General features: G+C 41.6%; 1 protein-coding gene across 1 annotated transcript; it reads left to right on the forward strand.

The window, feature by feature from the left end:
- Positions 1-446: 446 nt before the first annotated feature.
- Positions 447-8,373, forward strand: SERTM2 (serine rich and transmembrane domain containing 2). The gene is made up of 2 exons (XM_056359225.1): positions 447-873; positions 4,191-8,373. Exon 2 carries the CDS (start codon positions 4,770-4,772, stop codon positions 5,046-5,048), a length of 279 nt encoding a protein of 92 aa, XP_056215200.1. The 5' UTR covers positions 447-873; positions 4,191-4,769; the 3' UTR covers positions 5,049-8,373.
- The last annotated feature ends 5,524 nt before the right edge of the window (positions 8,374-13,897 follow it).

The following is a 13,897-nucleotide window of genomic DNA, read 5'->3' on the forward strand; positions in this document are numbered from 1 at the left end:
TGCAAAGTTGGGGTTATGCTTGTTCATGCACAATTTCAAACTACTCAGGGGACAGAGGACCCGTAAACTAAACCAGCCTCACAGCCCATCCCAAACCACTAAACTGTAAGCACAGGGACAAAAACACATCAAAAGCTGCAATGCCACAGAGCAATGCCTGGGGACTATCCTGAGGGTCTCAGCTGAAAAGTGACACTTGTTCATGGCTCCAGACGGGAAGCCAGCTGGGAGCCCTCACCAGGGAACCCTGCCCAAAAATCACAAAACAAAAAACCTTTGCACCTTCCAGAAAATTAGAGATAACCTGTCCTCCTGGCACATGTCTTATTCCACAATTAGCAGGCAGCAAGCACGAAAGGGTTAAGACGAACCTTGCACAAACTTTGCTGTGAGCTGAGCTCACAGCCTCCCTCCCTTCCCTCCTTGCCTGCTGCCAAGACGCAGCAGCACCCAAGCGCTACCCATCCTCTCCGCTCTGCTGCCTGCCGCTGCTGAGGGAGGGGACTCGCTGTTTCCATCCATGCAGTGAAGCTCATGAAGAGAAGGTTCCTTTGTCCCCTTCTCCAGCTGCCTGCGAAGGAAGGGCATCAGCAGTGATGTCCAGTTAGACTGTCAGTTGACATCTCAAGACCGGGAGTAAGAGCCATTCCTGCCAGCAAACCATGTGAATTCAGGAGCAGACGAGAAGAAAGTGCACTTGGCATGTCTGTTGCTGAAAAGACAATATCCTGACTCCAGCAATAAGACAGCAAATCTTTTCGGCTCAAATCCCACTACCTGGGAGGAGATGTTCCTAGATAAATCACCAGCAAGCTCATGGTCTGAACCAGCTGCTCTAGTGCCTAGTCCCAACACCCCTGCCTGCTCTGAAAGGTAACTATGCTTTATTCTGTTCTCTTCCTATGCACTGCCACAGCTGAGACACTGACATGCTATCTTGCACTTCAGCATGAGAACAAAAAATAGCGTCCACCACTGAAAGAAGACACACACACACACACACACTCACCCCGCTTCCTCTTCCTCAGATCCTCCCTGGAGAAAATGCAAGCCATGGACAGAATTGATACTTTGATGCTTTGTTTACGTTTCTACAATAATGATTTTTTTTCTCTAAAGGTCACCTAGACAGAATACACCTGGTACTGTATGTGTTCAAAACCAAACCTTTCTGTGCTTGCCAGCCAGTTCAGTGCAGTTTAACAGCCCTGGAGAAGCTACACAAGTAATTGTGTGACTATTTTGTCCCACTTACCTCTTTGTAGTAGCTGGAGTATTGAGTGGAAAAGCAAAATAGAACTCAGAGAATTTACTTGCACTTTCAGAGATGCCTTGCTGGCAAGTGCAAGCAAGCACTTACACCAAATACGGGAGTAAAGTATGGGAAGCAAGTAGGCAAGACGAGACATTCACTGCAGCTGCAAGATCAATTTGTACTGTCTGTCTGCACTGTTTTGGGGAAAATCTTTCTCTCCGCTACTGTGTGACCTACAAAAGTGCAGAGTAGGGCCACGCAGTCTTCATAAAAACTCCCCAAACCTGAAGGTCCCCAAACCCTGATAGCTGCAGTGGGAGGATGGTAATTTTGGATCATGAATTTCCTGTCTCAGTGACACACTCTGAGAAAAAACCTTTCTGTTGTTTCGTATGAGCCTTCTATTTTCATTACTGATTTTTATTAAATGAAATATATTGGGTTTGGGTCTTTTTAATCTTTGGTTAAAAACAACCACTAACTGATGAAAAAAGAAGTGTCTGCTTGGAATCAATCTGTACCCACTGAGCATCAGCGAACACTAATGGTGCTTGGCACCTTTCAGAAACAGGAGCATGGCCCAGCCAGAAGAGAATAACTAAACCTTGATCAACAACTTAGATCACAGGAATGTGGGCTCCAGTTATGCTGCTCTGCTCTGTAACAAACTTTTACTTACTATCTCTATCCATGGACTTGAGGGCTTCTCACGGTAACCAGTGAGGTTTTGCCTTTTGTAATCTGAGTCATACAAAGTTACAGTGCTGATCTGTTCTATACACAGTTTATTCAGAATCTTTGTGTACCACTTATTTTCACATGACCTCAGTCTCTACAGTCTTCAAGCCTCTGTTCCTTAACAGGGAGTATGCAAAGCTAAATCTACAAATACCCAAAAAGCTGTGCCCAATGAGGTAATTGGTAGATTGAAAAGCAAAAATCTTCGGGATTGCCTGGAGCTACTGAATTATTTCTGGCTCATTTCTGGAAAAGATGTAGTTAATTTCACAGCTTTCTGAGTAGTAAATTGCTCCAACAATTCTATAGTTGAGGGGAAAAAAAAAAAAAAAAGGCAAGCTGTGCCAACTCCCCAGTGCTAATACTTTTTCACTATTAATCTGCTCCTTTTATCAATAAATGCCCAGCTGAGCTTTGTTAATTCAATGTCTTGGTTTGTAGTTAATTATTGAACTTCAGGCTAATGTCCTTAGCATTCTGCAGTCTAATTTTATGAAGTATGTAAAACCATTAGGCTCTCTGCTTAAGGAGAGCAGCTCTGGCTTTTGCTCTCAGTAAGACAGCAGATGAGATGGGCAAAGTTATTGCTCTGTACTTCAACTCAAACAAGTGTCAGATTCCAGACTGATTACATTTCATTGTCAACTGAGAAATCACGTTGTTAAAACAGAGGTTTAATATGGCCAGTAACCTTCACACCCTCTATTTCCCACCTGCTGTGTAACATAAGAATATTCTTCATGGGGGGAGAATGTCCATTTATATGTTTGAAGTGTGAAAATCACAGTTATTGCCCTATAATTGAGAGCAAAAGTGCCTGGCTGTAACACAACCTTCACTTTCATGTCCTATGTTTTTGCATCAGCACCAAACCTGCTGCCAGAATAACTGGCTCCAAAGGGATTGTGTCAGCCCCTGGAAAAATACTGAGCAGGCCTTTTCTACCATGCTTGCCCATACCCTCCTGCACAAAGCAGAGTACAGAATCCACTACCCGCACAGGGACTGCAGAAGTCAAATTCCCCAGGCAATTTTTTCAATCAGCAATTTGGCCCAGCTTAGCCAGACTATTACTAAGCAGGACTCGGCCCAATAATCCCTAAACTGGATCACTGTTATCTCAAATGCTTTGATACTGAAGAAGGTATTGTAGGAGCTGGGAGGTAAAGTGTAGACAGTCCCCAGCGTCTCTCCTCCAAAATCTCAGCACATCAGATGTTTCTCCATCACGCGAGCCAAAGTAGGTCTGTCTTGTCTGTAAAGCAAGCCTGAGTATCAGTGCTTTGATGACTCAGGCCTCCAGATTTCAACCACCCCTATCTGAAAAACAGCAAGGTGTTGTTCCTATTGGTACGTGGCTGAGAACATAACCAAATGCTGCCAATAAACAAGCTAGATTTTACAATCTGAAGGCACATGAAAGTAAAAAATTTTTGCAGCAGTGCCTTTTAGGTGAAATCTTATCTAAAAGCATCAGAGCTGTTACAATTTTTACTTAACATTTCATTTTACTCTGACTACCATAGTATATTACCATATTAATATTACTCTATTTACATCTTATGTAGGTGTATTTGTAATGAACATCATCACTTTGTATCAGTGCTATCATTTTTGCTTCAGCTAAACCCAAAATTTTGGTCTTATCACAGCAGAACATGATGCTTTTGGGCGTACCATTTACAGTGAAATTTCAGCATTTATGTTTTCTGTTTCCAGCTGGAAGAATTGACAATGCTAAAACATTAAGGTGCCCCCCTTTTCTAGTAAGTTCTGCTCCCAGGAGGTGGTGAAGTGCCATATCCTGCGGCAGAGTTGCCCCAGTGGGACTGGCAGGGCTCTGGATGCCTGTCAGGCACACCCTACCTCAGAAACAGAGGGTCCTGATAAACAATCGATGAGACACATGGTGGAAGACAGTGCCTGGATTCATATCTTCCCTTCCTCCATGGCATCTAATTCCATAGACCGTGGGGCTTTCTCTTACCCATAAGTAAGCAGTGAGTGTTACCAGAGGAGGTCCTAACAATTAGATTTGCATGGGCTTTCTCTAAATACTCAGTGCTTCTAATCTCAAGGTGTCTCACAGGAGCATGACAAGTGTTTTCTTCTCTGTTCTAAAGATAGCACATATAGACTAGGCTATTTTGGTACCTGATTTCATTTTTTTATCCCTCTCTCCTTTTTTTCCTTTTAGAAAGCTGACTTTTTGGCTGTTCCTAATGAGAAACTCAAAACTCCATACTCTTTAAGCAAATATCAATAGCCCTGGATTAGGAGTGAAGAGATCCCCCAGCAGCCTGGCAAAGCAGAAAAAACCCATCCCCAGCTCATACAAGGATAAACCACCTGCTGTGGGAAAAGCTGGCAGAAAGCTCTGTTTGGAAAACAACACTTGCAAAGACCAAAGCAGTGCAAACCTTTGCAGCTCAATTTGAGAGAAAGACCAAAGCTTTCCACCTGCCAAAGGAGGCGATCTACCAAAAGAAGGACCAAAGCATTTTCAGTACAAAATAAAAGGCAGTGTAAAACACAAGTTCAATGCTTGTCATTGTAATAGCAACTTGCAAAATGATTTGCAAAGGCCTGTCTCATGCAGTGTGCTTAACTGTGTGAACCAGGAGCCCTGAGACCAAGAGGATGGAGCATATTTATTGCTGAAGCCATCACGCCATCTGTCCTAAGTTTCCTCTCTTGACCTCCTTTGTGAGTCTGGTGAGGAAGACAGGAAATCTGAAGGTAAATAGGGAAAATGGACGAAAGCTGACAGAGAGCAATGACTGAGATTTATTTCAAATTCCGTGGAAACCTGACTGGCCGAGTCCACTTTCCAACCCTGGCTACAGAAGTAGACACAACAGCAGATAAATATTCCAGCCTCTATGTGTATGTGGGATTGTTCCTAACACTTCTGGCTATGCTCCTCATATTGCTTTTTTCCATGCTCTTGCGCCTCAAGCATGTTATTTCCCCAATCACCACATCTCCAGAGGGCACTGAGAACACCCAGCAGTTCACTGATGTAGAAATGCACAGTAGGATTCCTACTACCTAGAGATGCCAAAGCAAAGAGGGCTCTGTGCTTGTGAAACACGTTTTGCTCAGCAAAATGGTGGTGGAAAGAATCTCTGCCTGCCTATTGAGCCCTACAACTTACCGCATAACCATCAACAGCAGCACTGAGTATCTGGAGAGTGTTGGGCAACTTTGACAGGCTGGCTGGGACCCACTGGCTGTTGACACTACAGGCAACGTGTACAACACTCTCAATAAAATTTATATTACAGAAACTTTCTGCTGTCAGGAAAGACTCATATCCCTCTAAAAGCCCTTGCAGAAAATGGTAAAAGCCACAATAATGACAGCCAAAAACGCAAAACAGACACATACCAGAATGTGTCCTGGAGCCTGTATTTACTGACCTATCTCTCTGCCCTTAAATTCCTTGCTTGTAAAAAGAGTTGAATCAACAAAGTTAAGTGGCATAAGCGGGAAGAGCCCACAGGGCACATACAGAAATTATCAGTGGTTTGGAAATTCTCAGGCATTTCTCCCATTCAAGAGGGAAAACCTTAAACTGCCTTTTTTCCACTTGAGTGACAGATTTACACAATAGAGTTTCAGAAGTATATAAATGTTTCATCACCTGCTGGAACTATTGGTTTCTGACATTAAAAACCGTACAGTGAATAGTTGCATTCCAGACATCAGAAAGAGACAGAACTTTCAAAATAGGAAAGCAAATAAAGATAAAATTTAACAAAGGTTTTAAATAAAAGAAACCATCAGCAGGAAATGAGCAGCAGGGGAGAAAAAATGTTAAAAGACACTATAACTCTCTTCCTTTGTCCTCCATTCCATTAACTAAGCTGAATGAAAACATGTTCGTGCCTTTCAGCCTTCCCAGTATCACTCAGTCATTAAAATGCAGTGTGAAGTTTGGGAGTCAAATGGACATTGTTCTCCTAACAGACTCAGATTCATAATAACATTTCCTTTCATACCCATGTTGGGTTTTCTTTCTCAAAACACAGACTAGTTCTTCCAAAGCTTTTTCATTTGTTTTCCTCCAAAGAAAGTTGAAGAAATGCCAGGGCCTGGCACTGCAATAATGAATCGCGTGAACAGCTTTGTATACAGACCAGTAGGGAACATGTGGATGGAAAGTAAACTCAGTGAGCACTAAAGGAAAGCCTGGGTTCAAATATCCTGGTGATCATTTGGAACAGTGAGGAAAAAATTTTTACTTAAATTTATGAAACAACAATCTGACCCAATCCTTTTACCTATGAGTGATGTACAGAGATAGACTTTGCTTCTGTGGATGGGAAAGATGGAATCAAATGTGGCCTATCACTTCTGGGAGAGCCACTGCCTCTTACAGAAAAACCTTGAGTGAGACTGTTTCAGCCTACATCTCTAATCGGCATGAATTTTACCCAGCGTATCTTCTTTATTACAGTCTAATTCTAGCTTAGCGATAAACACTCCAGGTGTTTTCCACATTTGTATACACTTTGCCAATTCTCTTCTCTCCAACAACTTGGAAAGTGTAAACTCCCCACACAAAACCAGCGTGAAAGTTAGAGAAGACACTGACTCCAAGAACTTGTGATAGTAACACGAAATTGTTTCTCCAATGCTTTCTGTACAGCAGGTTGTATATTTACCCTTAAAGGCCTGCATATGGGTGAGCTGTTTGGAATAGGAATATGGCTTTTACAGCTGATTGTTGTGAGGGGGAGCAAAATGATAAGTAATGTTCCATACTGGATGCAGTTGGTCCATGGACAGGACTAGTGTTTTTCTCACCAATGTATTTAGTACGAAACTACTTTAAAATCACTTCCTTATATTGAATAGCACCTTTCATACTCCATTAACCCCCACATAAGCAGGTTTAATTTGTGAAATAGCATGGTGACTGTGTAAGGGAATACAGCAAACCATACACTCTCAGCAGTATCTTCCCATGCCACACTTGGCTGTGTTTACCTGGAAAAGAAGGCAGCAGGAGGGTTACCCTCAAGCTTTCTGCCATGGGGACAACACACAGATACCACCAGGCAGGATGGTGGCTTCGCAGCCCATCTAAAGATTGGCCTCTCAAGGAGTGCTACTCCCAGTACTGCACAAGAGCCCAAATTCTGTGTGATGATTTGGATATTAATCCAGCTAAGACAGACAGCTACTGAGTTAGTCAATGACATTTAGATTTAACAAAAATCTATGCAGATCAAGGTGGCTTGGTATGTGTCTTTCATTCAGCCTCATTCATTCATGAGGCAGACTAGCCCAGTCTCGACATCTGGCTTACCCTGTACAACCTCTCAATTTTCCTGATGTGCCATTTGAAAGCTACAACTTACTTAGACTGTAAATGTTCTAACATACTAAATCAGCAACTAACCACACTAGCCTTCCAGCACAACTATCTGTGAAAAAGCCTTATTTCCAAGATGCTGCAGGACAGATTCAAATGTTGACATAAAATACCAGACCTACTAACAGAAAATGACAGCATCAGAATCTGAGTTGAGACCCAAATTCTGATTCCTCTGATCTCAGCTGACAAGCCTCCCAGAGGTAGGTGTCAAAACTGTGCTTCTTTCTTTTGCACTAAAGATTGTTAATTCAGAAGAGTCTCACAACCCTTTAGAACTTATTCAGTAAATACTGTAAATAAGAGAGTAACCACTTTATATATTCTCACATTATATCTTTGGGAAGACTGCGTATTCTATATAATACTGCTAAGGAGGGCAGCCCCATCTTCTAACATAAAAATGCCAAGTTTTCCTTTCTAAAGCTTCATTTCACACAAAGGATCTGTCCCACTTGATACATCTACAGTCCCAGAGCACTTACAGTACCTCATTTATCTGTACAATGCCAGCAAATTTTAAAGTCTTTCCTGTTGAGAAATATAAAAATGCCTTTTCCTCCTTGTCATTCTCATTTCTGATGTCCAAGACCTGATGTCTCTGAGAAAAGAGACTGCTGGGATGCATTGACCTGTGCTTGTTGAGTGGGCTTTAGTGGACTTGGGCATTCTTTGGTTATAAGGAGAGTTATTGGAAATTTTGCATGGATTTGCTGGATCTTGGAGAACTGCAGGTGTCACATCCACACCCTTCCCCATCCAGCAGTCTGTTTCCCTCCCACTTGTCCATCTGTTATGAAAACTGGTTTTTTTTACAAAAATAAAGAAACATTCTACTATCAATGGTGAGTCAGTGACTGCTCTGTACTATTCCCATGGTGGATCTAAGATACTGGCTTATATGCAGAAACAGGCTCAAGTGCTGCCACTCATTTCAAATTAATTGCTGGCCTCAGGGGACATCTGTGTAAGAAGACCCCCTACCAGTCTGTGTAAGTATCACTTGAACCAGGACAGTTTGCCCCCATCTTTGACATTGGAAAAAAATATGACTATTTAGTAAATTCATCACCTCCTCCGCTCCCTGCCTGCAGAGGAAGACAGCCACCTGTTTGTCGTTCTGAAGGAGCAGCAAAATAACTATGCATTGCTGTTGTTCCCTGTAGGTGGGACTGTGAGGTCAGAGTAAGCCTACAGTTATCAGAACACCACCATCGCTCCCAAATCTCCCAGGGTATTTAGTCTAGGAGATGCCAGGACCTGAGTATAGTGTAACTCCCCAAACCATATATATATTCTACAGGATTTCGGCTTGAGTAATCTCATCCACGATTTCCAGCCACATCCATGAATTTTCTGCATTAACAAACCCTTAAGCATTGAGCAGAAAAGGTTGGTATGTAGAATATATTCCCTCTCTGTGTCAGAATATATAAAAATAAACTTTTATTTTCATATCCTCACAGGGCTGCAGAGGAGAACATACTTTTGCAAACAGCATAATAACTCAGCAGAGGATCAACCTTGAGCTCCCCAAAGGACCTTTTTCAATTTTACTTGGAAAAGAAACAAAAAACGTTTGAAACCCAAAATTTATGTGAAGTCACGCATCCCGTTAACTGTCAGCATTAATGAAACCTTATTTGTATGCCTTGCCTTCACTAGGAAAAGAAGTATGTCCTTACCCTGCAGTCACTAATGTGGTAACTACTTATGAGGTAACATCCTAGTGCAGATAGAGAGCTATAGCTTCAAAGCAGGTAAGCGTAACAGGAAAGATGCAGACAACTCCTCCTGCTACTTACCCTCTGCTGACAGTAAATGCTACAAGTCAATTTACTTGCTACAGATCAGGTAGCAAGTTAGGCGGGATTGTGGAATGATTGTGGGTTTTTTTTTTCAAAGAAGATATGTTTTTGTGCTGTGTCTATACTTCAGCTTAATTCTGGTATGGGCAGAAGGTTTGTTCACAGTCCTGTTTATTCATGTGCCCTGCAAAAAAAATATGCAGTCTTACAACAACATGCATAACTAAAAATTCAGATGCAGATATATCTGAAAAGGGGGGAAATCCCAAATGATATTTTCTTGGTACATGAGCTGTCAACTCAGTGGTTGCAATATTGATAGAAAAATAAACCTAGCGATGGCAAAGTCTGCCTGATATATGCAGTAGGTTTAAAAAAAGACTGCAGGAAATGTTAAGTAAAAAGCATCCAAATACGTAATTCTCTAAAGAAATGCTAAAGCTACAAGATTTAAGACTACATCCTTGCTAACTGGGAAAACCATTATTTTCAGTTACCGTTCCTGACACAGATTTCACATTTGTTCACAAAAACGAACTGCATGTTATGCATTCCATCTACCAGAAGCCTAAACCTATGAAGCCCCTCTGACATCTTCACCATCCTCAGACTTTTACAGAAGGTTGTGAAGTTCCAGCACACTTAAGAGCAGTCTTCAATTCCTGATGTTCATTCTGTGGGCACAGATATCAAAACAAAGCCTAAAATATCACAATGATAAGTCGGTTCCTTGCACACTTGCTTTCTAGAACGCGGTGTATGAAAATTTCTTCCTCAGTCCTTTTGTAAGAGTTGAAGTATCATCTAGGACAGTTGATGTTATGTGTGAAAAATAATCCTAAACTGAATTTTAATTTTGATGGATTGGATTTTTCAGAGGTGCTCTACAATTTCTTCATCTGAATGCAAAAAGAAGTTGTCCAGCTGTAAGCAATGCTAAATTGTGAAAGTCAATCTGGATACAAGGGGGAAAGGCCTGTCCAATTCATATGTAATTAATAAATAACCCACTCCCTGTACTCCCACCTGAATTTCATGTCTATGTAAACTTGTCAACTGGGAAACAAATGATGAATAATTCAGAAGAGCTTCCCCTCCCTTCCTCCTCCTCTAGATTTATTAACCCATTTTCAAAGTATAATTTGATCAAGCTAATCAAGCCACAGACTTCCTAAACCGACTCTCTCTGCATTAATTCTGTCTTCATGGTCATAGCCCTGCTCTTACAGTCCCATTTAATAGCAGTCGATTAAGATACAACAACAGGCACCTGCAAGTCAAATGAGAGCTCAGCAACATTCTTTGATACTTGAAATCTGTCCTCTGCAAGCAAGAAATTGATCTATTTGATCTGGGCTGCTGTGCTAAAACCAGTTCCTCTTTAAGTCCTGAAACACTTGCACAATAGCTACTGGCTGACGTTTAGTCATGTAAGTTTATGAAAAAATACATACCTACCAGCAATACTGAAGGATCAAGTAGCACTTACCTGGGATACTTCTGTGTATCCCACACATGCCAGCAAGCATTAGGCAGACAAGCTCTTCCTCAAAATGCGGGGGAGATTCAGAAGCAAACTGGGCTTGAGCTACCCTTTGCACTGTGTGGGCAAGCTTGTGCTGAATTGGGGCACTCTTCACAGGACAACACAGACCCATGAACTGGATCTGAGTGTATCACAGGCTTTGGCATCCTCCAGCACCTTTCCACTATTTTTCCAACATCCCTTAAACATCTTCCCACATCAGAATCCTGTCTTTGGCCCAGAACTCACAAGCGGGTGTTTCCAGTGCTGTGGTGCACAGAGCAGCTGAGGGTGGATTTTTTTAAGGCTCTGTAAGCCTGTATTATCACCTGGAAAGACACAAACCTGGATGCCATCTGATGAAGCAAAATTTGCAAGGAAGATCTCTCCTTCACTCCCTATGCCTTAGCAATCCTAACTTAAACTAATCCATGTTTATAGTAGTTAATGTGCAGCAAATGTGTAACAATGTTATAATGTTACCCCATAATCTTTAGCTTACTAGGAACCTGTCCAAATAGCTGTGGCATGACTAGCCCGTAACACCCCAGGAAGTTTACATATGGGCCAGTGTGAGGTTGTTGCAATAGACTCACTGGTAAATCTTACAGCTTGTCACAGCAGAATGAAACTGATGTGAATTTGCTGTTGTTCACAACTTTTTTATGCTTCCACAGCTTCGAAAAGCTCTGAACAGCTCTTTCAGCACTGACTCTCAGGATGTGGAGTCAGGTGATAACACCACAGCAGTTTGCATTTACTTCATGGTGGCATCTAGTGGGGAAGAAATGTGATGTGTTGACTGCATCTAACAAAACAGAGTGAGGAAAGAGCAAAGCATTCTGAATGCACCTGGTTTTGGCTAATGTGCTGAATTTGAAAGCTGTTGATTGTTATAGAGCATAACCAACACTGAAAGGGACAGTTAACCAACGAACTACAGCACAGCCACATTCTCCATATGCACATCGGCAGACCACTTGGGAAGAAAGAAAACACTGGCATCAGGATTCTGAGGCTGCTTTTCCTTTGTTTGACTTTCACTTGTAACCATCCAACAATTCACTGCCAGACACATTGCTCTGCTGTCCTTACCTCCACACTCAGACTGGTTGGCACCAGCTTAGCTGGCATGAGGCTGAGTAATAATTTGCTGCACAGCAATTTGGGAAAAATATGCTGACAGACTGAATATACAGTTAGCCCAGGTGAGATTTTGCTCTATTTTCTACTTTTCCAGTGAATTTTGTCTAGCTTAGAATTCTTAAAACACCTCCAAATGGATACTGCTTTAGTGGAAATTCTGTGTCTTCAGTGCTCATGCTGTACAACAGCAATAACAAAGAGATTAGGAAGAGTTTATTATGCTTTGAGGTAGTGGGATGGACCAGATGACATCTTGAAGGCCCTTCTCTGAAAAGCTGCCTTCCACATCCATGACCAAGTCACAATTCAGACATAATACCTGTAGTCAACACTACAGAATTTGGTATCACTCCTGCCACTTAAAGGCTCAAATAAGTCTTTACATTTTACGAATACTGATTAGTTCAGCATCATTGCCTCTTTTTTTCTTCTGCTGAGGAAACTGGAGATTATGGGAATTATACCTCAAGAGCAGTGGAGAGAGTATGACTGTCCAGTTTATGCAGGCACACAAGTATCCATGACATGGAGAATAATAATCTGTACAATAGGCATGCAAGGCAAGGGAAGGTCTGTTATGGGTAGATGTGTGACTGTAGCTGTCTCCTGCTGTTTCGTCTGTTTTCTGGAGATATTATTTTTGTGGGTGTATAAATTATTTCAATTGTTTCTTTCAGGGGAAGACAAACACGGCAAACAAACATCTCCATGGCCAGGAAGCAGTAAGGGCTGTTGTCTGTCTCTCAGGTGATTAGATCCAGCTATACCAGATTTTCACTTCCCAAACTATCATCTTCCAGCAGTAATCATCATTTGCTTTTGGGTTTTTTAGTAGACCAATCTGTAAATAAATGTAATATGCAGCCTTCCTCTTGGGAAGGCTGTTTATTCTTTCTGGTGAGTGAGCCTGAAAGATCTTTCATTCAGTGTTATAAAGTATGCCAGATCATTCCATTGAATGAAAATAAGAGTTTGGACTCAAGTTTTACTAGACAGCTGGGGAAGACGTGCTTTAGGCAATTTCAGTGTTAAACACTGCCTCGTTATTAAACACTGCAGGTTTAAAACTCGTAACAGAACATCAGGCACAACAAACTAATGCCTAGTGGTATGTGTACATGTGGTAACCTCATCTTTGAGTGACTGTAGCCTATTCTTTGTCATCCTCTTCCACAACCACCCTCTGTTGTGCTGAAGAAGCCTTGCAGCTCTTCTCTGCTGACCTTTTTGCCATTCAGCATTCCTTTGAGCAACCCTCAGTAGAGCTTTGCAGCTTAATGAACTAACTCAGGTTTGCAGAAATCTAATCAAATCTGTTGTTGGAACTTGGTCTGAAAAATAGAACTGGGAGTGAGGAAATCACAGGTTTTCCCCTTTTCAATCACAGGCAACCCATTTAATGATATAACAAGCCTGGTAACAGAAACTACAATACACAAAGCTAACTGCATGCCTGAGTAGTCTGGGTACCCACACTAGTTTGGAGTGTCTCAAAACTTAGGAGTATAGTAGAACTTCTTTTCAGACATTTTCTTCCCAAGTCTCTCTGGTCCAACATTACTCCTTCAGTACATGTCAATAAATCTATCAACTCTCAACTGACAGTAATGCTTTTAAGCATACATGAGTCATTATATTTGGTTTGAGCCTAGATGAAGGATGAGAGGAGTTTATACAAACTACTTCACATTCCCTCTTTGTCTGCCAGGATAGTCCTTCATCTTTTTCTGTCGTTTGTTGTGGTTTGTTTTTTTTTCCTGTGGTAAGTGGCTGGCACAGTCTTTCTCTGGCTCTCTTTATCTATTGCAAAATGTATTATAATTAGAGTTCTTTAAGATTTTTAGCATTTCTAGAGGGAATTAGTTCTTTACAGAAGAAGGGTTTTCGCCATTGTGGGATTTGTACCATAATTAGACAAAATGATGGGGTAACTCCCAGTGGAAAAAAGGCACTGTAATTGGTGTTCATTTTTGTAACATAAACCCATGGAGATCATGCTGATTCCTCCTATTGCAGCCACTTCTGAAGCACAGGGTTCAGTT

The sequence above is a fragment of the Falco biarmicus genome, chromosome 14, assembly GCF_023638135.1.
Source record: "Falco biarmicus isolate bFalBia1 chromosome 14, bFalBia1.pri, whole genome shotgun sequence".
NCBI lineage: Eukaryota > Metazoa > Chordata > Aves > Falconiformes > Falconidae > Falco > Falco biarmicus.